At 36.5% G+C, this 24,734-nt stretch overlaps 1 protein-coding gene across 1 annotated transcript in view; it reads left to right on the top strand.

Annotated features, from left to right (window-relative positions):
- atrnl1b (attractin-like 1b) overlaps positions 1-24,734 on the top strand; it is an 83,276-nt gene that overhangs the window by 22,366 nt on the left and 36,176 nt on the right. The window contains exons 18-25 of the mRNA XM_043253691.1: positions 2,812-3,030; positions 3,606-3,743; positions 5,196-5,289; positions 9,872-9,924; positions 12,639-12,733; positions 12,938-13,016; positions 14,616-14,773; positions 19,853-19,914. Coding sequence (XP_043109626.1) covers positions 2,812-3,030; positions 3,606-3,743; positions 5,196-5,289; positions 9,872-9,924; positions 12,639-12,733; positions 12,938-13,016; positions 14,616-14,773; positions 19,853-19,914 — 898 coding nt within the window. The remainder of the gene's footprint in view (positions 1-2,811; positions 3,031-3,605; positions 3,744-5,195; positions 5,290-9,871; positions 9,925-12,638; positions 12,734-12,937; positions 13,017-14,615; positions 14,774-19,852; positions 19,915-24,734) is intronic.

Below are 24,734 nucleotides of genomic sequence, written 5' to 3'. Positions count from 1 at the left end.
AGTAATGGCTACTGAAAGTTCTGTTGTTTATTGTTGTTTTTTTACAGTATTAGCCTTTTTACATTTAAAAATGTAACAAAAATCTTTCCCCAAACATTTTACATTTTTGCAGTGAGTATTTATATATACTATTTTGTAAAAGGATTCATTATTATTCGTTATTTGTCTTGTATCTCAATTCTTTTGGACTCTAAAATGGTTATATAGTGGTGAGACATTTTGTTTCTTAAAACAAAACCCGAATCAAGAGCTGTTTTCTCCAGAAACCTCGTAGCCTTGTTTCTTGGAAGGACTTCAGTGTGAGTATACCCTTTTCCGTGATGAGAAAGTTACTCTGCGGAGCATTTCAGAGAAAGATACAACCAATCAGTGCCTGTCAGCGTCCTGGGTTGTGTGGGTTCTTCATCTCTATCAGATCTGTTGTTTCATCCCATTAGCTGAACTGCTTGGCCTCTGATCCGCCTGTAATGTGCAATTAGTGTTTCAATTTGTCTGCCTAAACGTTCGCTCTTCCCTCTTGGCCGTTCAAGAATGGATTCTTATGGCACACGTCGCACGCTAAGTGATAAAAACTTTAAAGAAACTACATAATTTGGCATAAACGTTCTTCAGGGAATATTAAAAAGAAGCCTTGACATACCTCAAATACCTTTAATGTTCCCAATTTTTCACTTTGCATTCACATTTACATTCGGTGTTTGAAATGCAACTTGTTTGCTGACAATTTGCTATACAGCCATCTCTGTCCTTCATACTAATGGTTTAAGTGCTCATAATGTCTTATTTCACCCTATCAGACAGTGAGGTAAGCGTACAGGGGACACACGGACACTCTCCGACTGTAGTCTGTTTTTATGACAGGACTAGACTTACTGATAGAACTTCCATTATGCTCAGTCTGATGGAAAATGAATTAAAAGCTCTCTGCTAGAAGGAGGTGGTACAATTCTGCGAATCTGTCTGGCTCGGGAAACCTTTTTGTCACCAAAATGTATCTCTCTGTCCGAGTGATGGTTACTTAACGTTTCAACTGCGCCGCCATAAGCTTCGGCCTGTGTCAGTGCCATTTTAAAGATCTATTTCTGCTTCATGTTTTTTTTTTCCTCTTATGTTTTTCTTCTTTTTCTCTTCAGGGTGCTTTGTCTCTGTCAGAGCATGCATGGATGAGTTTGACTCACACTTGTGAAGGTGTGTGTTTTTAGGCAGCAGTGATTTGCACTGGGATGTGGGGAGCTTGTGCGTGTCGACCCCAATATTGTAACAGTCTGATAAATTCGATCTTAAATCTGGCGGCTGCTGCCGCTGCTTGGGTGGACTGAAGGTCATTTGTTTACAGTCGCTTTGTAACATGTCCTTGCCGCATTACCGGAGATCAACAGTTTGACTTGTTCCTCATCTTTCTTGGTTTTTCTGCCTCTCTCCCCAGTCGTCTGTTGGAATGACTACATTAGGTATCATAAATTAGTGGTTTGAGTGCTAATGAACATGAAATGGCATTAGCGGCTCACTTTAATTTCACATATTTATGAGTAAAATGTATTTAATGAGTAGGAAAAAAGCAGAACAAGAGCTTTATTGTTTAAAGGGAGACTTCACCCAAAAAAGAAAATGCTTTTTTTAAACATGTATGACATTCTTCTGTGCAAAAAAAAATAAAAAAATAAAAATAATATATATATACTGTGTGTGTGTATATATATATATATATATATATATATATATATATATATATATATATATATATATATATATATATGAACTGTTTTTCTTTACTAAGAATAAGGCCCCAAAAGGTCTGAAAAAAGGTATTTTTTCCAAAAAGATCAGTGCTCTGTGAATTTGGCAATCACCAAAGCAGCTATCCTGTCAGTCTAATCAAGGGTATACAGTGTGAGTAAACTGTCATATTAGAAAAAACCTTAAAAAATACAGCTCAGCAGACCTCCACCTCCATCATTGCATTTTCCACAAATGACTTGGCTCTCATAGTTGCTTTGTTTTTTTTTTTTAACTTCAGGTGCTTAAAGTACTCCTGAAAAAACATCAGACACAGAAGGTGGCTTAAATGCGAGGCCCATCAAAACGCGAAGCTTCCGCGGTACATTTTAAAGGATTACAGAAACTTTTTTCCATATCTATCAGTATTCATAAGAAAGGTAGCTATATGGGGTGAATTTTGATTTTGTGTTATTTCATAGCCAGTTATATTTCCTACTTAACGTACCAGTGACGTCTTTCAATTTGCAGGGTGCCAATAATTTTGGCTGTAAAATCATGTACTTTCACTATTTGAATCAACAGGGATGTCTCATCTGTTTTTCATACCTAACCCGTCTAGACATCTCCTCACTCCTAAACAAATGATTTTTTATTGCATGCCGAATCAAATAATATGGTGCTGTTGAGGATCTGTCAACTCCTGTGGCTGAGAATCCATGAACTCCTGCCAGCATAATGACTAACATTGTGCTTTTTCGCTGTTATTGCTGCCATCGTGTTGACCCTGAACACACTTTTGTGTGTAATGCTTGTTGTTGTGAGGTCTAAGATCCTAAGAGATGTGATTCGGCTGCCGGGGAGGTGGATCAAACTGAAAGAGCCTGACGCACAGGACTCTGATGTGCTCTTTAGGGAGAGTGAACTTTCTGGTATTTGAGAGCATATTACTCAGTCAGTGGAGTGATATGCCCCGTGAGAGCTTGAAAGTATCATTTTAACTGTGTCTTTGTTGTTTCTCATTGTTTATTTCTTAGAATCTGCTGGCTTTTTTTTCTTCAGCTTCTCATCTCTCTCTTTTCTCGGTCATTGCAGCTCAGAACTGCTCTGGTTTGCGCACATGCGGGTTGTGTCTGGAGCAGCCTGACTGCGGCTGGTGTGGGGACCCTAGTAACACCGGACGAGGACAGTGCATGGAGGGTTCGTATCGCGGGCCCATGAAGAGCCCCTCCAAACACAGCCAAGACATGGTGCTGGAGACGGGGCTCTGCCCAAAAGAACGGGGCTTTGAGTGGGCCTTCATCCAGTGTCCTGGTGAGAAACACCCACGTTTTGACAATCGCATGCACACTTGACCTTTTAAAGAGCAAATTTGTTCCACCAGGAGTTTTTAAACTGCAGGGCAACAAACACCTTGGGACACAACTGATAGAAAAAGACACATACACACACACACACACACACACACACACACACACACATATATATATATATATATATATATATATATACACACACATAAACATGTTTAGTGTGTTTAGAGTAAGATATTTCTAACATTAAGAAATATTACTGACCCCAGACCTTATATTTTTGTGAATTTTATTTAATTTTAGAGATATTTCACGAATAAAATGTAATTTGCTTCACACTATTACACTAATTCACACTTTACTATATTTTACGCTAATATTTTTGACACTATATACACTATATAGATTTTTAACATGTAAATAAATAGCTGCTTTCATATTTTAGGAAAGGGACCCCTCAGAAGGGGATTATTAGATTTAGTTTCATTAAAAGTTTTGTTATCCATTAGCTTTCAGTTAAGTCATCTCTGACATCAAGATTTGCAGAAAACCCAAACTGTTCCTTTTATTTCCCAGCATGCCAGTGCAATGGGCACAGCACGTGTGTGAACGGCAGCGTGTGTGAGCAGTGTCGTAACCTCACCACCGGGCTGCACTGCGAAACATGCTTGCCCGGATACCATGGAGACCCTACCAATGGCGGAAAGTGCCAAGGTGAGAATACTTGCACCCGCTACTAACTGGGCATTTTGATACACCATTTGGCTTAGTAAAAGAGAAAAGAGTACACTGGGAAATGAATGTTGAGGTAAAAAATGTGGTTACACTGCCAGAGCTGAGGGGCACGATCACACACAGACACGCACTCACATTTTTTTTTTTTTTTTTTTTTGCCCTGGAGATGTCGTTTTACAGCATTGGCCTATGATTCTAGGTGAAACAGGATATGCTGTCACAGACCATTATGCTCACACATATGAGATAACACCCCCACCAGGAAACATTAACACTAAGAGCTAGCTATCACAAAACATGTGCTTGTTTAAACTTTCTAAAAGTGTGCTCCTATAAGGGCTTATGTTTTATTTACAACATATTTTCAAATGTAAATGGATTTGTTGTGTTCCTCAGAGTATTTGTGAAATTTTGCCCAAGGCCTCCTTTAATTTAATGCTTGATGGGGAGTCAGTTCTGAAACTGTGCCCTGCAAACATTAGACACTATCATATTTCCCATATTCTTGAGAAACATGATATTCATATTCCTTCTTAAAAGCAGACCAGCTTACAAAAGACGTTCATATGCACATCAGCATGGACCTTTGATATACGACCTACAGGATTCTGGGATTTGGAGACAGCATAGAATTGGTTCTATACATGCTGTCATGTATGTTTAGCAAGGCAGACAAAAGCCTGTCAGAGCTCAGTGATCTGCAGCGATGTTAGTGCAGCGTGAAGAGCGTGTTTAGAATTAAAGCTTATTTTAGAAATAATTATAGTCCACTGCTCAAAAAAGGCAGAAATGGATTCCAGTACAGATAAAGGGCTGTGGCACTTAAAGCTAGTGTTTTTGTCATTGGTAAAAATCTTTTGAATGCAGATGTACCTGTTTCAGAACTGGTGATCTTGAAGTGAGTCATATAACAAACAAAATTTTCCTCATGCTTTGAAACTCTTATTTTAAAACTAAAATGTTTGTCATTTATAGTGCTAATTTCTTTCTTTGTGCTAAATTCTTTCTTTGTTCTTTATATATATATATACGCATACACACACACACACACACACACACACGCATTATATATATATATATATATATATATATATATATATATATATATATATATATATATATATATATATACATTGAACGATGAAAATTGAAGATTATATTACATTTTGATTTCCATCACTGATGTTGCCTTAAGACAGTAACATAATGTTCTCATTTCATATAATGCAGTCAAACTCAAGTCTTTGTAAACAAATCTGAAAACAGAAAGGGTCCACCTACAATATGAACTGATCTCACTGTGATAAGTCTCGTACTTCTGTGTTTGTTTTTACGCAACATTTTTCGCTCTTTTCATTTTCATATATATGTATATTCAGTTCTTTCTCTTCCTCTCATTTTTGTCTGGTTGCCTCTCACTTTCTTTTTCAGCTTGTAAATGTAATGGCCATGCCAACGTGTGCCAGGTGCTGACGGGCAAATGCTTTTGCACCACCAAGGGTATCAAAGGTGACCAGTGCCAGCTGTAAGTACTTGTGCTGCATTCAATCTTTTTCTTATATTTTCATATATATATATATATATATATATTTATATATATATATATATATATATATATATATATATATATATATATATATATATAATACATGCCAAGAATGTAATTTTTTTTAAATATAATGTATATAATACATGAAAATACTCTTGAATATAACATGAATAAATTCTGTTAACACTAATTAAGGTTGTCCCTGGATCTTTCCCAAGTATAGTTAATACGTCCCTACCCCTTTAATCATTAAGCCCCCTTCATTCCATTTAGCTTGACGCCGTGTCCTCACAAGTTTGGCTAAAGCTGACCTGCAGACACAGCATATTTTGTCTGCGTGTGTGCACACACTTTAATAGCACTAATGGAGGTGGAAGTGTGGTGGGGGAGTTTTCTGGCGTGTGTTTGACTATTGTAGAGACCAGTTCTGTTTGAGAATAATGAAACTCAAGTGTTTCGCTCACTGCATTGTTATGTACGTGCAGAAATTCTAAAGAGTGGGTTGACCAGTCATACTTATTTAGGAGACGTGGGTGTGAGCTGAATTTCCCACTCAGATGCTTCAGTTACAGAAACAGAAGCTTGTGAGCAGCTTGAAATCCAGGCTCCTGTGTTGCATTCAGAGCTACAGCAGAGGATGGTGGCGCCTTTTTTGTGCTCTTTTAAGAGCAGATGCTTTGTTATAGGCTGACGTGTAACTCTGGGATATGAAGAGGTGTGCAGCTCATGGAAGGTCTTTCTTAATGTTTTAACAGCGTTTTGTGGAAGGAAACAGGAAGCTGTGTCCTTTGTCCCTGCAGGTCTCTTTTCACATTGTATTTTTTTGGCACCGCAGTTAATGACTCAGGAGGAGATGTCATCATAGAAGGCCTTTGCTTTACTGGTTTCATTGTTAATATTTTAATACATTTAGTTCAGTTTTATTTCAATGCAAAAATATTACCGGAGGTAGCTAACTATTGTGCACCACAACATCACAATTAAATCTATTGTGAAAAAACATATGTAATATGTCCAGCATAGTTCAATTCCCAAACATTCGACTCTTGTCAACTGATTATTTTTAGGGAATCAGGAGCATTGTATGATAATTATATTTCAGCAACTATTACTTTTAATAAGTTCAGTCTTAATAGTAAAACAGAAACATGCATTATCCCCAGTGTATTTTGATTCTAGAACAATTGACTCTTAGGAGCATATAGTCCTCTTTAGTGGATCTAAACATTTTACTCCAATTTCTGAACAAGTGACAAGAATTATCTCTTATACAAATGATTTTTTTTTTTTGTGAATCACTCGCAAGACTGTTTAGCTTGATTTATAAACAGATGACTGTTATGAGCACCAAACACCTAAAGTGATTAAATGTACTTTGCTTTTCAAGTTCTATAGTGAGAAAGTTTTATCCCAGCATTCTGCTGTGTATGGTATCTAAGGTCTTAGGAGAAGCTTCTCTCTAAATACACACACGCATACATTTTTGTTTTTCATTGCGTGTGAATGGTAGTTTTTAATTGTGTGTAACCCAATCAGGCCAAGCCTGGTCCATTGATGATGTATTCATGCATGTCTTCATCACAAGGACAAATGAGCGCGCAGGATGCAGTTGAGATGGCCGTTACCGCTTCCTGTTTACTCCTCTCCTCCTCACTCTGTTCTCTCTCTCCTTCATTACTCAGAGCAGACAGATGCCATTACCCATCCTACATAACGAGGACCCATAATGAAGCACCGGGACAATTTTTGTCACGCACAAATACGATCACCCTCAAAATGGTTGATTAAAGACCTGATGTGCTGCAGTGATCGCTCGTCGACCCCTTTTTAGTGCGCTGACATTGTGAAAGAGCAATCCAAAGTTTCCTTTCACAGTCCTGAGCGGGACTTTAGAGCATCGCGTCATTCTATGCTATCAGACGACAGCTCAACGAGAGATATTTGAAAAGATACACATGATTAAAGAAGGAAAATTGATACAATTTGAAGCAAAAGCATGTTTGATTATTGTAGAGTCCATCATCATCATGATGGAGTGTCATGGAGTGTGTTGTGTGTGTTGCGGCGCTCCAGGTGTGACCCAAATGGGGATCAAATTATGGCACTACAGAAAGAGAGTGCATTAAAGCATGCACAGAGTGTAGGTGCGCTCTCACTGGAGATTAAATTAAGATACTGAGAGTAAGAGTGCATTATGTTTCACCGCCCTCACGGAGTACATTGTGTGTATGTGGGCATGAACGTTGAAAACCTCTCTTTCTGATTTGCAGTGTATGGGTGAGAGAGAATAGTCATTTCTGAAATGTCATCCAGATTAAAGGCTAGAGGACTGATATGCAGAGGTTTTAAAATGCCTGTGGTGCAGTTTGTCCTGTGTCCTCTGTACCGTGGTAAAAGTGTACTCTACCTTGTCCTCTCATATTTATCACCAACTCTCTAGAAAAAAATATATGAATGCTTCAGCTCCTTATGATAAAGGTGGATCCCTGCAAGCTAAGGGCAAAGATATTTACAGTATGAGATGTCTGAGTATATTTGACTGTGAGAATGGTGCAGTTTAGTGGCTGTACGTTTGCTGGTTTGTTTTTCATTATTTTACTATCACATGGCCGATTTATCATTATGAATCAGGTTGATTCATAGATCAAAGAAGCCAATTAATTTTAGCTATTAATGAATGAATAAATATGTTGATAATTAAAAATTATAAATTGAAAAGTAGAATAAAATTTTAATATAATTTTCTTTAATTATGGCATACTAAGTCAACTAATTATGCCATTTAAAAAAAAATTGAATATAGAAACATCTGACATAAATTGAAATTATAACAAAAAATGTGTGATTCAATTGTTAGAAAAATGATTAATGCTGGCAAAAAATGTGACTTATAATTCTAATAATAATTTGTAGGATACAAATATGATAAATTGATATTTTGATATTGTATCTTATAATGTGCTTAATTGTTATTATAATTATGATCGATTAAGAGTTACAGCATTTGTTTGTGAATCAGATTTTATATGAAACGTTTTTTCGATTTTTATTTTGTGCAAACGTTATTTTTATTGCGTCACACTCGATACAAACCCTAAAGCCACATTTGGCTAGACTGCAAAATTGTAATGAATTTGCATACTTACATAAAGTATTTGTCTGGCTGTAATGCATGTGAACTGGGAGCATTGTGTTAGATTAACTCCAAAGTAACTTGTCCGGAGCCCGGCATTCTGCATTAACTATAACATCGCTTCATTTACTTGTTAAAGTGGCTTTAATGATTAATCGCATTTGCACTTCAGATACGCTTACAGGACAATGGCGTGAATCGAAAGTGAATTCCCTCTGTAGAAACTTAAGTGGCGAGATTGCTGTGAGGAGAGGGAGTGAGCGAGTTGTGCTCTCAAATGAATGCAGACTCTAATTGGACCGTCAGTTCCTGGCTCAGAAGAGCAACAGGATGTGTAATCTGCTTAGGCTGGTGGAGAGCTGGGCCGACAGCGCTGTGTTAATTGTTTAGCGTGTTTGAGATTGAGGTAGAGGAAGCTTTGGGCTGTCTCCTGGCGCTCTCTAATGAAGCTGAGGAAATAAAAGACCCCAACAATAGAGTGGAATTACATAATCTGCCTTAGTATGGAAAGGGACAAAGATACCGCAGGCACCACACAAATTCAAACATTTTAAGATGCAAATATAAGAAACACTTAAAGGCTTTCTCTGTTAATTTACTAAAAATTGCATTATTAGAGGTTAAAAAGAAATGTGGTTATAATGTATAAATGGTAGCAGTGTGCAGATATGCTACAAATGCTAAGTAACGGCTTCTTTACTTCATTATAATGGATTTGTTGTATGATTGTGGCAGTAGGCTTGTTTTGCATTTTTCTGTGTGTCATGAACGCAAGTAGCCACCAGTCTTTCATTCTATATCACGATATACGTCAGAGTACAACAGATTAGTGAAAAAAATAATATAGGGCAGAGACTTAGATATGCATCGGTTGATTGTTGTTGTTTTTTTAGGTGGGGGCTTCGCATATGAATATGAGGTTCAGAGTAGTCTTTCATGTCACCAGAGAGGTGTCTGGTATTGATATTTTGACAAGGTCAAACATGTTCATAAAAATAAAACATGCATAAGAGTAATTGTTCACACTATGATACGCATTTATAAATATAAAATGTACATTTTTTCAATATTTCATAGATTCAGTATTAAGTTATTCAGCATACGCAAAAGAAGATATATACAAAATAAGCTACATAGTTAGTTGTCTAGTTGACTATTAAGACAAAAACTGATTTTTACATGCCGGTGTACATAGACATGCCATAAAAAAGAAACAACACTAGAAAAAGAACAAAAAATGTTTATACTTATTTATTTGAGTAATAACCTTTCTGTTTTCTTGTTTCACTGTCCATTTATTTATTTTTTTCTGTGTGTGTGTTTAATAATTATGACATTTCCATGTTCAGATTCATGCATCAGATATTGCATTGGCTCATTACTTCATGTACTTCATCTAAATTGTTTTTTTTCCACTCTCTGCAGTTGTGATTCAGAAAACCGTTACCTTGGCAACCCCCTCCGAGGAACCTGTTACTGTGAGTATGCTCTATTTGAGCTCTGACCTTAACGTAATCCTGTTGTACCTTGAAAATTCATCTGACTCTGCAGACACTTTCAAACTCAGAGGCTGTCTGCCATTTAATGAAATTAGACTCAGGGGACTTAAGATGCTGGAAAACCTGGATGAAATTGCCACGGGCTGATGCACAACCACACAACAAGATAAAAGCGGCGGATGAAACATTCTGATTTGGCAGAAATCAAAAAGTACAGATAGATCTCTTGAGCATCTCAGAAGATCTGAAGCAAACCGTGTTGAAGTCTGATTGTGTGCGCAGAGCTCAAATGCACAGCACTAGGGGGCAGTCTTGTTGTATATCAAAAACTGCATATTCTCTGGGTATGCGTCTATGTTCCTCTTTCACTTTTTTTTTGCCAATTACTATCAACAGTCATCATGGAGTCTGAAAAGGCTAAATGCAGTCAGTAGCATTTAGGACATCAAATTTCACTCCGTTTGCAAATCCTGCCAGCATTATCCCCGTTGTCATCAATCAGGATTAAATAAAGCCTTCAATTTATCAATCAATTTCCATCCACTCCTCTCCCTCTGCGTCTGTTAGACGAAGCACATGTGCTCGCAGGCTTCCGGCTCAATTGCTGTTTGGAAGAATATTGTATCACTCGCCCGTATTTTCTCAAATAGTGTCCTGTAGGGGGAAGTGTTGCTGGAGAGTGGGCCGCAGGCGACGATATAAGACTGGTGAGAGTGTCAAGCCCTGTCAGAGTGAGTAAACGAATGATTCGAACTAATTAAAGACACAAGAGCAGAAGTTTGGTGGACGTGGATCCAGTAGGAAGTGTGAGCTTTCTCACACAAGCAAGGTTTGACTAGTGCATTTACGGAAGCAGCTTCTGCTGTGTTCTGTCAGTGTTACTTGACTCGCCATCAACAGAGATTGATCCTGTAAAAACGGACTTCTGACCCAGTAAGACCTATTGGTAATGCTTAATTTTCTCAAACTGGATTACACTTGCACTCTGCCCAATGACCAGTCCTCTATATATTTGCAGAGGGCAGCCTCTTTAATGACATGAATGGAGTTCAATGCAATGTTTTTTGTTGCATTTAATGTTGAAATGGTAATTTAATGTTGGCATAACTGTGTTCTGCCTTAGTTGATTTATTTATCTACTCTAGGACACTAAATCCAATGCACAAAAGAGAAGTTAGTCTTAAAGTCTAGACTTAGTTTTAGAAGTAAAACCAATTACACACATATTAAGAAATTCAGCAGGGGTGCATTTAATTTATCAAAAATGAAATAAAATATTTTTTGCATTTGTGAAAGAACCCTAGAAATGTATAATAAATAATACAAAATGTTTCTTGAGCATTATATGCATTTTAATTGTTGCAATATTTTAGTTTTTACAGTATTTTTTATCAAATAATGCAGCTTTGGTAAGAAAAGAAACTTGTTGCACCAAACAATTTTACAGAAGAAAGTCAGTTATACAGGCTTGGAGCAACATGAGGGATCATTTAAGTAAATGAGGACAGATCCCTTTAGAAGTATGTTTGAGAGAAGCAACAGTCAGAAGAATGATCATGTAATAGATGCTCATAGTTTATGATTAGTTCTGTATGTTCTTATACAATAGTTGAGAACATGACAGAGAACATGAAACTTTTTGAAGCATGCATGATGACAAGCTTCTTTCTTAGCCTTAAATGTTATATTCCATATTTCCATTTAATAACTTACAACTTTTCTGCTGACATTCCTCCTAGAACAGCTGTCTGACTTACGAAACTCACTGACATTCACTTTAGAATCACCATTCTGTTTCATTTTTGAAGAAATCCAGCATATATCACCCTAATGCTTCAAGAGCAAGCTGGGGGACGGTTCAAGTTTTGTCACCTATAGATAGTTGCGTCTGAAACTAATTTTAAGAAGTGACAGCGTTCCTTCTGGAAGGATGATTTAATGGAAAAAAGGACTGATGCTCACAGTAGTTGATTTGCACATCAGCAGTACTTGGTGTCTGAATGTTACATGATCTTTCAAGCAAAAATATAGGAAACGTGTGAAACTATGTTGCTTCCATGTCACATCTGAATTGATTAAAACCTTATAAAGACATCTTTCGAGTTGATGGGGAGTGAAAGAGATGTTTACAATGCCATATTGTGATTCACGAAAACAGCTGTTCTCTGGGAGATGCCTGTGGCAGCATTCAGTCATTTAACAGCCCAGGAGTTAAGAAAACAATCCACACATTTCTTTTTGTCTTTGAAACAATGCTTTAAGAGACCTTGAAAAAGAATAAACTTACTGTACCTTCCCGGTTGAAAATCGGGAATTTGTTGTTTGGTCTTTAACTTTTAAACGTTTAGGCTTAGTTCTGGTAAAGGATAACAAGTTCTTCTTTTATGTAACTTAGAAGCGTAGAATTCAAATACTTGTAGACGTCTTAAAAACAATTGAGCTTAATCAGAGTGCATGCTTATTAAAGCAATGACACACTTAGAAAGGAGGTATTAATTTAGTGCAATTAAAGTGACTGATGATTCATGTAGCTCTTCAAAGTAGCCCTCTTATTGTAAGAGTGAATGTGCGCTGCTCTTTCGTGATGTTCTTTAAATGGAAACTTTCAACCATTAACATGACAGTGAATTGCATGGTGCGGTTCATGATGATGTAAAATGTGCTTATTAACAATAGGGTTTTGATCTGAACAGATAACTTGCTGATTGATTACCAGTTCACCTTCAGTCTTCTTCAAGAAGATGACCAGCACTACACTGCCATTAATTTCATGGCCACTCCTGAACAGGTCAGTCAAAGTCTACTGAGAACAGAAGCAACTGAACGGTTTTCACCTAATTTTGATTATCATAGTCTGCTGATGAGGCATAGTTCACCCTAAAATGATAATTCAACCTCATCATGTTTTTTTAAACTTTATACTGTATAGAAACTGTACAGAAAAGAGCTACATTTGAAGACATCAACTATCTTTTCTCTTTCCACTTTGTAGACCAGCAAGAACTTGGACATGTCCATCAATGCATCAAACAATTTCAATCTGAACATCACTTGGTCAGTTGGATCAACAGGTACTGACTGCTCTTTTCCTCTGTTGAATATTTACCTTTGTTTTGTTGTATAAAAGTTATTGCTTTTTTGATAGTAATTTGTTACAATTGTTTACTGAGCCTTTTGTGCATTCATGCATTTAACAGCGGGTTGCCACACACTCCAAACACAGACATTTTTAATGTTTCGAACCTATTGTATTTTAAATAATTGCTGTTCTTTTGAACTTGATATTCATCAGAGAATCCTGAAAAAAGATGCCACTAATAATTTGTTTACTATGAGAGAAGAAAAAGCATTGAATTTTAAAATTCAAGAAATTTAAAATTCTAATAATTTCTGACAATATTAATATTAATTTTATTATATATTAATTACCAGATCAAAACTATTTATTATTATTATTTTTATATATATATATATATATATATATATATATATATATATATATATATATATATATATATATATAATTTATACATACATAAAATGCTAAACAAAATCTTACTAACCGTAATGTTTTGAATGGTGGTGTAAATAAGTCAGCTTTATTAATCAGTCAGGTGCATTCTCATGTTAGCATAATATCATAATGGGTCTGACACAGAGATGCTAATGCATTCCTTGTTTGACCGCAGTGTGTTCCTGGGTGTGTTGGTTATTTTACAATAGACAGACACTCAAGGACGTCGCCATTATCCTCTATTGTTTATTTCTGTAATCACCTTTTCGTCCAAATAGTCACCAGCCAATTTTTTTTAATGTGACTTTGACATTCACGCTCCTCTTTAACAGGTTCACTCCTCTCCTTCTCGACCTCCCAGCTCCCCTCAATTAATATTTGGAGTGGTGTCTTTCTGTTTAAAGACACTCTCCCCTGAGAAAGGCTTCTAACAATAGTCTAGCATGCGGCTCTGAATTCTGGGGCTGCAGCGTCTTCAGGAGCACTGAACGATTTCAATTAAGATAAACATTGCCACGTAGTGGCATTTGGGTTGTCATTTTGAGGGCTTTGTTTCATAGTGCTGGTTTGGAATGACGATTGGTGGAACTTAAGTGTTTCACTAGAGGACTTCAGGAAAGTTAAAAATGTCTTGATAAAATAGGACAAAGGATGCTTTTCTTTTCACCTCCTCCAAGCCATTTTTTTTGTTAAATTATGGTTTTATACCATGTTTCTCATGTTTAAAATAGATAATGAAATTGTCACACTGAGAGGTTGATTTTAAAACTCATTTTCTCCATGAATAAAAACATCAACAAGCAGCTATGCCCGTGTATGCGGTCAGCCTTGTTGATTACTGGTGCAATTCACTGCATTTGCATTGCTCTCAATCACCCTTATTTAATAGCTCAGGAAGCATTAAGTGGCGGTCACACTACATTTTAAGCATGCATAATTTTTTTTCAGACCCCAGAATAAATGTAGGCAAAGATTTGATGTTTTTCTGCTTAGGGTTTTGAATAAATAAAAATATGTATGCAGAATCTTCAACATGCAGAGGTCAGTATGTTACCCTTTAATGGTCAGTGCATTAATTAAGAGAAGTTAGGAGGTGTATCAGACACCATTTCTGAATACATCTGAATTAATCCATCACATTCTTTAATCTTTACAGCTGGGACCATCTCTGGGGAAGAGATCCCCATCGTGTCCAAGACCAACATCAAAGAGTACAGAGACAGTTTCTCTTGTGAGAAATTCAGTTTTCACAGCAATCCCAACATCACCTTCTATGTATATGTCAGCAACTTCTCATGGCCAATCAAAATACAGGTAAGGACATTTTTTGGCTTCTACTTGAATACTCCTTTGTGAAATGGAAATCCACAAAAACAAATGTTTCTAAAAAGATCCAATGCTCCTTGATATTGAAATCAATTATTCAGTTATGCACTGGGATAAGTTTGCATCTTATGGTCCATAAAATTGAATCAACTCTTAAGTGGCAATGTGTTATGTTGCCAGATGCCTAGACGATGGACATAAAATGACATTGCTGGAGTAATGTGCAGACCGATGCTATCTATCATTGAAAAACATTTATGTTGAATCTCCACTGGGGTACATTAGTCTTATTATGAAGGATGTTTGCAGTCTTTATTGCCTGCAATCTAACAGAAGGAGAGATATACATGCCATTGCACAGGTAGTTTCATTTTAGAAGGAAGAAAAATATCTTGTCAAGATTAAACATCTAGCCTCTATTTATCTGGACCCATTTAAATCTTATAGTTATCCAAATTGCGTCTTTCATATGTTGCTTAAAATGCTAAAAAGGTTAGTACTTTTATTTTTTTTAAATAATTTAGTGCTTTAATTTAGCAAGAATGCATTAAATTAATCAGAAACTATCTATAATGACGTCCTTTTCAAGCAAATACTAATCTTTTTACTTTCTGTTTTTCAAAGAAAAAAAAATCAAGAATTTTGCCAGCACAAGAATTGATTGCATTTCAAAATATAGTAAAATATAAAGCGGTTGTTTTAAAATGTAATAATATTTCACAATACTGATAATTATTTGGTCAAATAAATGCAACTTTTGTTGAGCATGAAAAAAAAAAAATCTTTCTGAACGGCAGTGTGGCTTGAATGACCAGAATAGCTGTAGCGGTTTGAGACCATTGAGACTTGAGGTTTAATGCGTGTGCTAGAAGCTTTAGGAAATGTGCCGCAGCAGAGTCTTATCCACCCTGATAGTCTCCTCCATTTCTCTGTCCTCTGAACACTGCTCTGAGCTTGCAGCCCAAGGCTCGATGACATCAGCACTGCATTATATGGTTGTATGGCTGGCTCTAATCAAGACCATCCGGTGGAACATCCTCAGCTCTGTGATCAGACATAGATGTGATCTGGCACTATGAACTCGCACCTCAGCTGTGACTCTGGTTTTAACAGCATAATACTCCAGTGTGAAATGTCATCACTTAGACTTGTTAGATTCGGACACTGTCACAGAACATATGTAACATAACCATTCCCTTTCACTGAGCTTTCTTAGATTTTTGAATTCTGAATATGTGCGATGTAGTTGACTCTTTTGGAATCCGTTCTATTCTATTATTAGAATGATTATTATTTAGAATATTATAAATAATATTTAATATTTAGAATGATCTTTTTTGTATGTTTTTTTTTAGTTTTTGTTTTGATTTTAATTTTTATATTGTTTTCATTTTTGTTATAATTTTATTACATCAAATGAAACTTAAGCTAGTTGTCAAGGCAATGTATTTTTAATTTTTTTTAAAGCTTACATTTTTCAACTAATATTTATATTTTATGTTATTACAGTTAACAAAAATTATTCTAATAGTTTTAATTAACGACAACGACACTTGAACAAAGACTGAACAAAGTATTTATAATAATAGGAAAAACTATTCTGCCTAAATAGTGATCCTGTCCCAACGTATCGTCCAACCAAGTTTTCAAAAAACTAATATATTGAGTACAATAAGTCTGTATGTCGGTAAAGCATAACAAGTCATTGTGTATGACTTTATATAGATATAAAAACCTTTAGGAAAGGTAGTTTAGGCAACTCTGCTGGTGCTGACACATTGTAGCTTTTATTATGCTGGAGAGACCATGAATGATTTAGTTCAGGATATTAGTAGTACATTAAATAAAAAGAAAATAGCTTTCTAATTTGAAGACGTATAGCTAGAAAGAGCAGGCATATTAGTCTGTTTGCTTATGTCACTGGTAGTTGGTGCACACTGGGTAATGTCTGCTCCCTCGTCCCCTGATGTCTTTCCCTAAATGACTAGTCTCTGAAGGAAAAAGTAATAACCTTCTATATTGGTAATAAAATATATTACACAAAATATGATAAACACTTATAGCAGCCCTTTAGAGGGTTCGATGTTGAACAGGTTTTCTGTGCCTAGTGAAGCTATTTATTAAAAAAATGCACCACAATAAAGCAAGATTTCATCTGGTCGATATCCATATGGTTTATAAAGATAACCACCACAAATCCTCTCAACCTTTCTGTCGTTCATTACCATTCGCCAGCTGTGCACCGAGACGCTCAGATAGTGCACGTCATTTGTTGTTGCGACTATCTGCAACAGCAAGAATACACCTAATATTGATCTGCATTCATTCCTCTGTTCCTCTATCACGTATGAGATGAGTTCCTCTGATAAGGTTCATTTATTTATGTTGGTCTCGCAGACCTTCATCTCGGTTGAGCTGTGTTCAAGCAGTAATAGTTTTCTATTAGATTTCCCAAAAGCAGTGTCACTTATTTACCATGCCGATGCATCATTAAATCAAATGGACCCCCGTGACACAGTGAGCTCGCTCTCCTCTGATGTTTATGATCAGAAAGTGTGATCAGCATTTATTAGCTTACTGAGGAAATTGGGACTGTGAAACTATGCACATATGAGGACCCCGACCTCTCTGAAAGCATCAGATATTAGATATGGAGAATTGAAGTGCTCTCGTTGTGCAGGAAACCTAATATGACAAAACATTACTGCTGTCTCACTGTCTCAAGGGTCGGTGTGAGGTCAGCCAGTATGAGCAAGATAAATAATCCATTTCAGCCATGTATGTGCAGGCTTTATGTGCAGGCTTTTTTTTTTTTTTTTTACTTTAATGCTGCTATCCGTAAACAAAACTGTTCAGTGAACGTAGTTAAATTCACCATAAATTAAGCCTTTTGAACCAAAAATAATTTATTTTGTATAGATTTGTTATAGTGTTGTTGTGTAAATGTATTGGGTCATAGTTTATGTTGCTCTGATTCACAATGATTATAATAATATTTGTGTGTCTGTGTGTGTGTGTAAACATATACACACACATATATATACATATACACACACTCTAAATATATCTAAAAATCATCATCATCGTAATAGAATATGACCTTTGGTCTGGAAACAAATGTCACAATTAAGGTACAATGCAAGGCTGCTTGATACTCTCAGTAGTTTTCTCTCTCCACTTTATATTTGTGTCTCATTAGGAAAATTTTCCTGACAATCCTTTCAGATGCTTTTATTAGTGGATATTCATTCTACAATATGATGAGCAATTACTATAATTTTATACATTGATCTAATGAATGATGATTACTGAAAATTAGAATAACTATAAAGAAGGAATTCGTTTAGTTGGAGGATCACTTATAGTCAAATTCATGTTATTGAGAGATGTTTTAATTTTTTTTCCTCTATAATGTCCATAAAAAGGTAATGCATATATTGTATTAAAGCTTGAATTTGGAATAGGTTGATATGAAAATTACTAAAAGTTGCAGCATAAGGAATGTGCTGAAGGGTCATGAATATAATGTTGGGAGATCAATAAGGACAGAATTTTTCCTTGTTTGACACGTGCCATTATAACACACTCATACATCAAAAAAATTGTTACTGAATTAGTTTTATAAATGCAAATACTAGATACATTTTTTATAATATATGTTCCCATATGATTTACAATGTCTGAATGACCTTATTTAGTAGAATTAACACGTTGTCCATGTGGTGCTGCCAAAGCATTACTTATGGCACAACAAGGTCTCAGTGGGAGCAATGACTTACCCGGGCACATGTGGGGCTGCACAACTGCTCTTTTCAATCCCAGCATCTTGCTTGCTTGTCTTTGGGGACAAAAATGGTTGAGCCCTAATGGAGTGTTAAAGCTTTCTCCAGCTCTGTCTTTAGCCTTAGCCCTGTTCCTGTGACAACGGCTTAATGAAATGAATGGGCTCTCTAAAGGACCTTCCCCTCTCAGCCATTGTTGCATTATTCATCTGGTGAGTCAGGGTGACTTACAAATTCCTACATTTAAAGCATTAATCCATTTATTTTTGCTGGTTATTTATCCAAGTAGTTATTTTCCTTGCCTTACGGGATGCTGGGGGAACACACTTTCTTGACACCATGAACACTCGAACAACTTTTCGAAAGTGTGTTGATACTTAGTTATTGGCTCTGCAGTATTCACTGGCAGATCCATGATGTCTCATTCAAACAAAGTGTCTTCTGAAGCTTGGCCAAGAAATGTAACTTATTGTCTGAGTCATAGAGCATATCGATATGAAATCTCTGAATAAAACATCATTGAGTGAACCAATTTGAGTGGCCAGAATAATATCTCAGGAGAGGCGTAAGCAGCACAAAATATATTCTGCTCCCACTTTATATTAGTTTTTTAGCTTTAACTACCATGTATGTACGTTCTGAATGCAATTCCTAATTTAAATGTTAGTACATGGTAGCTAAAGACACTTAATTGTGTTGATCACATGTTCTTAAGGCCCTGGCATACTTCAAACAACATCATCTTAAAGCTGCCATGAAAGTGACAGTAATTTACTCCAAAATGAAGCTTCTCTCATTATTTATTCACCTCGTGTTGTTCCACACTTGTGTGAATAAGTAAGTGAATAAATTATGACAGTTTTTGGATGAAATAACCTTTTAATCCCTGTGTGCAAAAATGGAGCCCATTTAAATGTGCAATTCCAAATTTTCATCCAGTTGTATCATTATGTCCCTTCCTTGCCAGGTTGAGCTACACCTGTGCATTTAAGTCAAATGCAAACTACAATCCCTGAAGGCATGTGGGAAATGCCTGAGGCATGTCAGCTCAGGTAACCCTGAACAGCCATTATTGCCTTCATTTAACAATTAGAGGGGACGAGGAAGAAGAAAAAAAAAGACATCCGTTACGACACCTCAAGCAAGAAAATCTGTTATGACATTATCTCTTGTGAAGGACCCTAGCCGCAAGCAAGGGTCTTCATCATCTTTTCATGTAAAGAGCTGTTCTTTGGTAACCTGTCACCCCATCATTTATCTCACTTTTGCTTTTGTCCCCTCATAGATCGCCTTCTCTCAACACAACAGCATTATGGACCTGGTGCAGTTCTTTGTGACATTTTTCAGGTGAGTGCTTGCCATTTCAAAGGTATGATGTAACATAAGTTGATCTTGACAGCTGTTAAGTCAATGTAGCATCATTTAGCGACAGTCCTCCTGGGTTGGATTCCTCAGCACATGGTGTCTCATGCCTTTTCCTGTTTAGTTTAATGAGTTAGTGCTGAGAGTGCTCTTCAGGTCAAAAGGAAATGAGACTAATTACATTGTGTCCTTCAGCTTTACTTGCTAACACTGCTATATTCAACCAAAGTCCTAAATGATCTGATGTAATACACTTTGAATTGCAGTAAGAATGGCTTAATGGCATGAGAAAAAGTCCCATAGTCATTATTGTAGCAAGGAATAGTTCACATAAAAATTACAATTCTTTTATTAATTACTCACCTTCATGTCGTTCCAAATCCATAAGACCTTCATTAATCTTCGAGAAGAATAATAAAATATTTTTCATGAAATCTGAGAGCTCTTTGGCCCTGCATAGGCAGCAAAGCTACTACCAAGTACAAGGCCCAGAATGGTAGTAAGAATGCCATTAAAATAGTCTGATATCAGTATTTCATCTGCAGTGTTACGAAGCTTTTTGTGTGCCACAAAATTGCTATTGAAATCACATGAACTGTTTTAGCAATATTATTCCTGCACTTCTGTGTTTTGAACGTGGAGAAAGCCATCAGATTTAATCAAAAGTATCTTAATTTCCATTAAGGAGATGAATGAAGGGTTTGGAGTAAAATGAGAGTACTTAATGACACAATTTAAATTTTTGGATGAACTGTCTCTTTATGCATTCCTCTCATATAAATCACTTTCAAACAATTCAGCTTTGTGTTGATAAACTCTGTAAATTAGCATCATCAACTTCTCGCCCTCATCCTAAATGCAGAAGTTTTGTATTGGCTCATGGAGAGGAGGAATATTATTAATGATTTCAATCTAGTTCTGATTCCCGTATTAAGCTATCATATGACTTCAGAATATACTGCAGAATATACTGGTCCTATGAACCATGGTAATGTTTTTTTTTTTTTTTTTTTTTTTTTTTTTTTACTTTGAAACACCTTTCAGCACCTTTTAATTGTAATTGCATACGACCAGCACTTTTCTTGGGAAAATAATACACCCAGCATTTTCTTCAGAATTTCTCCTTTCAAAAAGCACAGCAGAAATAAATGCATATTGAAATGGAACAAATTGATGGTGAGCAATGACAGCATTTTTTGTTTTGGCTGCACAAGATGAGACAAAACACAACTGAAAATGAACTGTTGTGTTGTAAACAACTTGCTACCATGCAATGCTTCATGCAAAACTGCTCTACCTCCTCATCTGTATGAGGTGTCATTGCCACAAGGTGGATCTGCCATCCTGATTTGTTAATTTCTGTGCAATTTCTTGATTTGTCATTAAATGCACACCTGTTCCCATTATGTCTTGTTAGATTTGGTTGTAGAGGGCATCGTTCTCTCTCTGAATGGTCAATCTCTTGGTGCTGCTGCACCCTCTGGTGCTTGTCCTGGATTCAGATCATTGTCCTGGATTAGACACCCCCTCTGGAAGCCGGTGTCAAACGCTGATGCACTCCGACACGGGGTCAACTTGTGCTCCAAACAGTCATGTTATACAGCTTGCTTGTTTCTGACTGCCTGAGCAATCAGTTTAACTACTTAACTTCAAGCTTGCCTTAGTGTGTGCAGTCATCAACACTTGCAGCACAAGCGTGCTTCCATTAATCCGTTGCTTTAACGAAATTAGAAACTGTAAAATAAGCTTGGCATTTCCTTCTAGCAGTCTGTTAAATTCAAACGTACCTTCAGAAGCACCGTCAGAAGCACCTTCAAAAGCGTATGTTCACCAATATAATTTATTTAAATATAAGTGAAGAAAGAACATAGTCTTTTGAGGTGAATGAGAAGCTGCCAGGCGTTGAAAACCGCTCTGTCATCCCTGGGAAGTTTACATGCTGTTCTCTGTATGACGCTCACGCATCATACAGGAAATTGCACCAGCTTCAGCCCGTCTTCTCTTGACATCTAGGTGAGAAGAAGCATATAGTTGATATCAAATGCTTCAGTGGTTGTGTACTTGCCAGATTACTTGTTTTAACCTCGTGAATTGCTGTGGAAAATGTGCCATGACAAGGTGTGGTACAGCTGTCAAATAGGATAGTGTCAAACAATGATTTTTCTTTCTTTCTTTTTTTTTTTTCTTCCATTATAGTGTTCAACCCCATGTACACTTCCATTTAATATTTTGAATTCGGTTAGTTTAAAATATCTGAGTTATAGACCGTAATTTTTTAATTTCGACACCGAAGACTGTAATGGCTGTTGAAAATTAGGAATGCATGACATTTAAAATATATATAGTTATTTTGAATTGTAGTATTATGTCAAAACATTGCTGATTTTACTGTATTGTATGATCAAATAAATAGGTAAATTACCAACCCCAGACTTAATGAACGATAGTGTGTATATAATGTATATTTCTCTCAAAAAATGTCACTTTTTTTTTCCAAAAAACAAATATTCAGGCATCATTGTGCACTTTTAAAAATAAAGGAGCTTAAAGGTTCTTCACAGCAATGCCATAGTCACTGAAACAAATGCTTTTCAAAACTAGATTTGTAGTCTCGTTTACAGCCAAAATATTTAAAAATTCCTAAATCAAGAAGGATTTTCTAGACATGAAAAATAGTCTTATTTTTCAGAAAAAAAGTCAAAATTAAGTGAGTTTTCACTAGCAGATTATTTTGCTTGTTCTAAGCAAAAAGTTACTTAATCTTTGCTAATAATTTGTATATATTTGTGGCTATGGCATCATGAAGCACAAGGTAGCAGTAGGCAGTATTTGTGTTGTCAGTGAAGTGTTTTCCTCCAATAAGCGTTTTCCTGATTTCATCAATGTGATTTGTGCTTTTTTTCCCCCACCGAGCCAGACTCATGACAGCTGGAATCAAGACTAGCCTCAGGCAGATTCTGTTCCATTACCAGTACAGCTAGAGAGATGGTCGCTGACAGGGTACATCTCTCCTCACATCTGCCCCTAAATTATGATCCGCATCTCCGAAATACAAAAAATTAATAGTGGTAAAGACCAAAACTGCTACAGATGCTGCCTAACATATAAACCTATTGTATGACTTTCCTTATAATGTAATCTTACCAGTTATTATAATCTAAAAAATGACCTTCTCTGTAAAAAGGTCCCTGCAGGGGGGTGTTGAAAATGTATCACTGATTAAGAACTTGTCAGTGTGTAACCTGAAATTAGAGTGGTTACCATGAGAAATAGCGAAAATGCATTTCCACCCGTGAATGGCTTTTAACAGCCTCTTTGTTAAATGCAAGATAATGCATTTAGTTCAATTCCTGCAATCCATTTGCTTTTATTTAATATCTAGCGCATGCTGTTCAGTCTTCAGGGTTGGACATGAGTACCTCCCCTCTCAGGTTTGCCGTAACTGTCACATTTATCCATTTTGCACGTAGATTGCTTCATTCAGATGTGTCTTTTGATGTCTGCGAAATCGCCAAAAATGTCCTTCAAATGATTACAGTTCCCAGACATTTGCTCATTTACATGGAGATCAGTGAGTCAGCAAACTGTAACGTGGAGTGATTTGACTAAACATCGATTCTAAGAGGGGTGTCGTGCCATACGATCGTCCTTTAGATCCTACTTTCACTGCAGTGAGACAGCCAGGGATGCCAGGAACGTTAAAAATGGTTGTTCAATTGGCAGAAAATGAAATCATCGGGGGGATGACAGTGACACTTTTGTCTCTTATGGTCTGGTTGATGTCACTGGATCTTTATGAGACCTAGAGGGAATATGTGTCACCTTCATTGCATCGTTTGTATCTACTAGTTCCTTTTCAGTTAGCTGTCTATTCCAGTATCTGACTTTATTATTTGTATTCTTTATTTAAAGATTAATGTAAATGTTGCAGAACACGTGGACTGCACTAGAAGAAAGCAGTTCTTTGAAATAACACCTGCATTTTGCCCTAAAACTTCTGAATTGAAACTGGTCGATACAAGGCTGCTTATCTACCTAATTGCTGCTAATTATCTAAATAACACTTTAGTCTAAAGTTTAATCATCAATTTGTTGCTCTGGATCTTTTCTGTTTCTGTAAATGGGGGAAAAATCCTTCTCCAAGTCAATGGAGTGGTTTGTTTGTTGGATCAGTGCAAACAAGTGTTTAACTTAGGATATACTTTTTTTATCATTGTTTAGCAGTCGGCTTTTCCGTTCTTTCTCCCACAGTTCATTCCACACCTTTCATACGGTCTTCTGCTTTGAATGTTCCCCGGACGCTGCCTTCATTTTCTCACGTTTACTCAAGCCAACACATATACCGCCACATGAGGAACGAGAACCTTTAATTGCTTTATTTTTCGTATTAATTCGAATTCCAGGTGGAACCGAGAAGGGGATTAAGTCCTGTTTACTGCCTGCAATGCACCGGATGAAAGGCTTCGATCTGAAGGGGGATTTCTCCCGTACTGCTACTTAATCGAGCCATTCAAGTTTCTCTCTTCCCCATTCGTCTCCAATTTGCCATTATCTTCAAACGAGCCCAAGATGGCGTGCGTTTGAAAGCATTAAAAGGATTTCATCATTCTTTTTTTCATCTGCGCAAACCGTGAATTAATTTCATACGCAGATGTTTACGAATGCTCACATATCTTTGTAAATACAGTCAGCAAAAGCAATTTCCTTACAATTCATGACTTCGCTGTCAGCTCAGTTTTAAGATTTGCCTTTTGAAGCACATCACCAGACCATAACACTTGACTCAAAAGATCAGATTTCTAAGC

This window comes from Puntigrus tetrazona, chromosome 12 (genome assembly GCF_018831695.1).
Source record: "Puntigrus tetrazona isolate hp1 chromosome 12, ASM1883169v1, whole genome shotgun sequence".
Taxonomy (NCBI): Eukaryota; Metazoa; Chordata; class Actinopteri; order Cypriniformes; family Cyprinidae; genus Puntigrus; species Puntigrus tetrazona.
The sequence above is the reverse complement of the archived record's forward strand: the minus strand, read 5'-3'. Positions and strand labels throughout refer to the sequence as shown.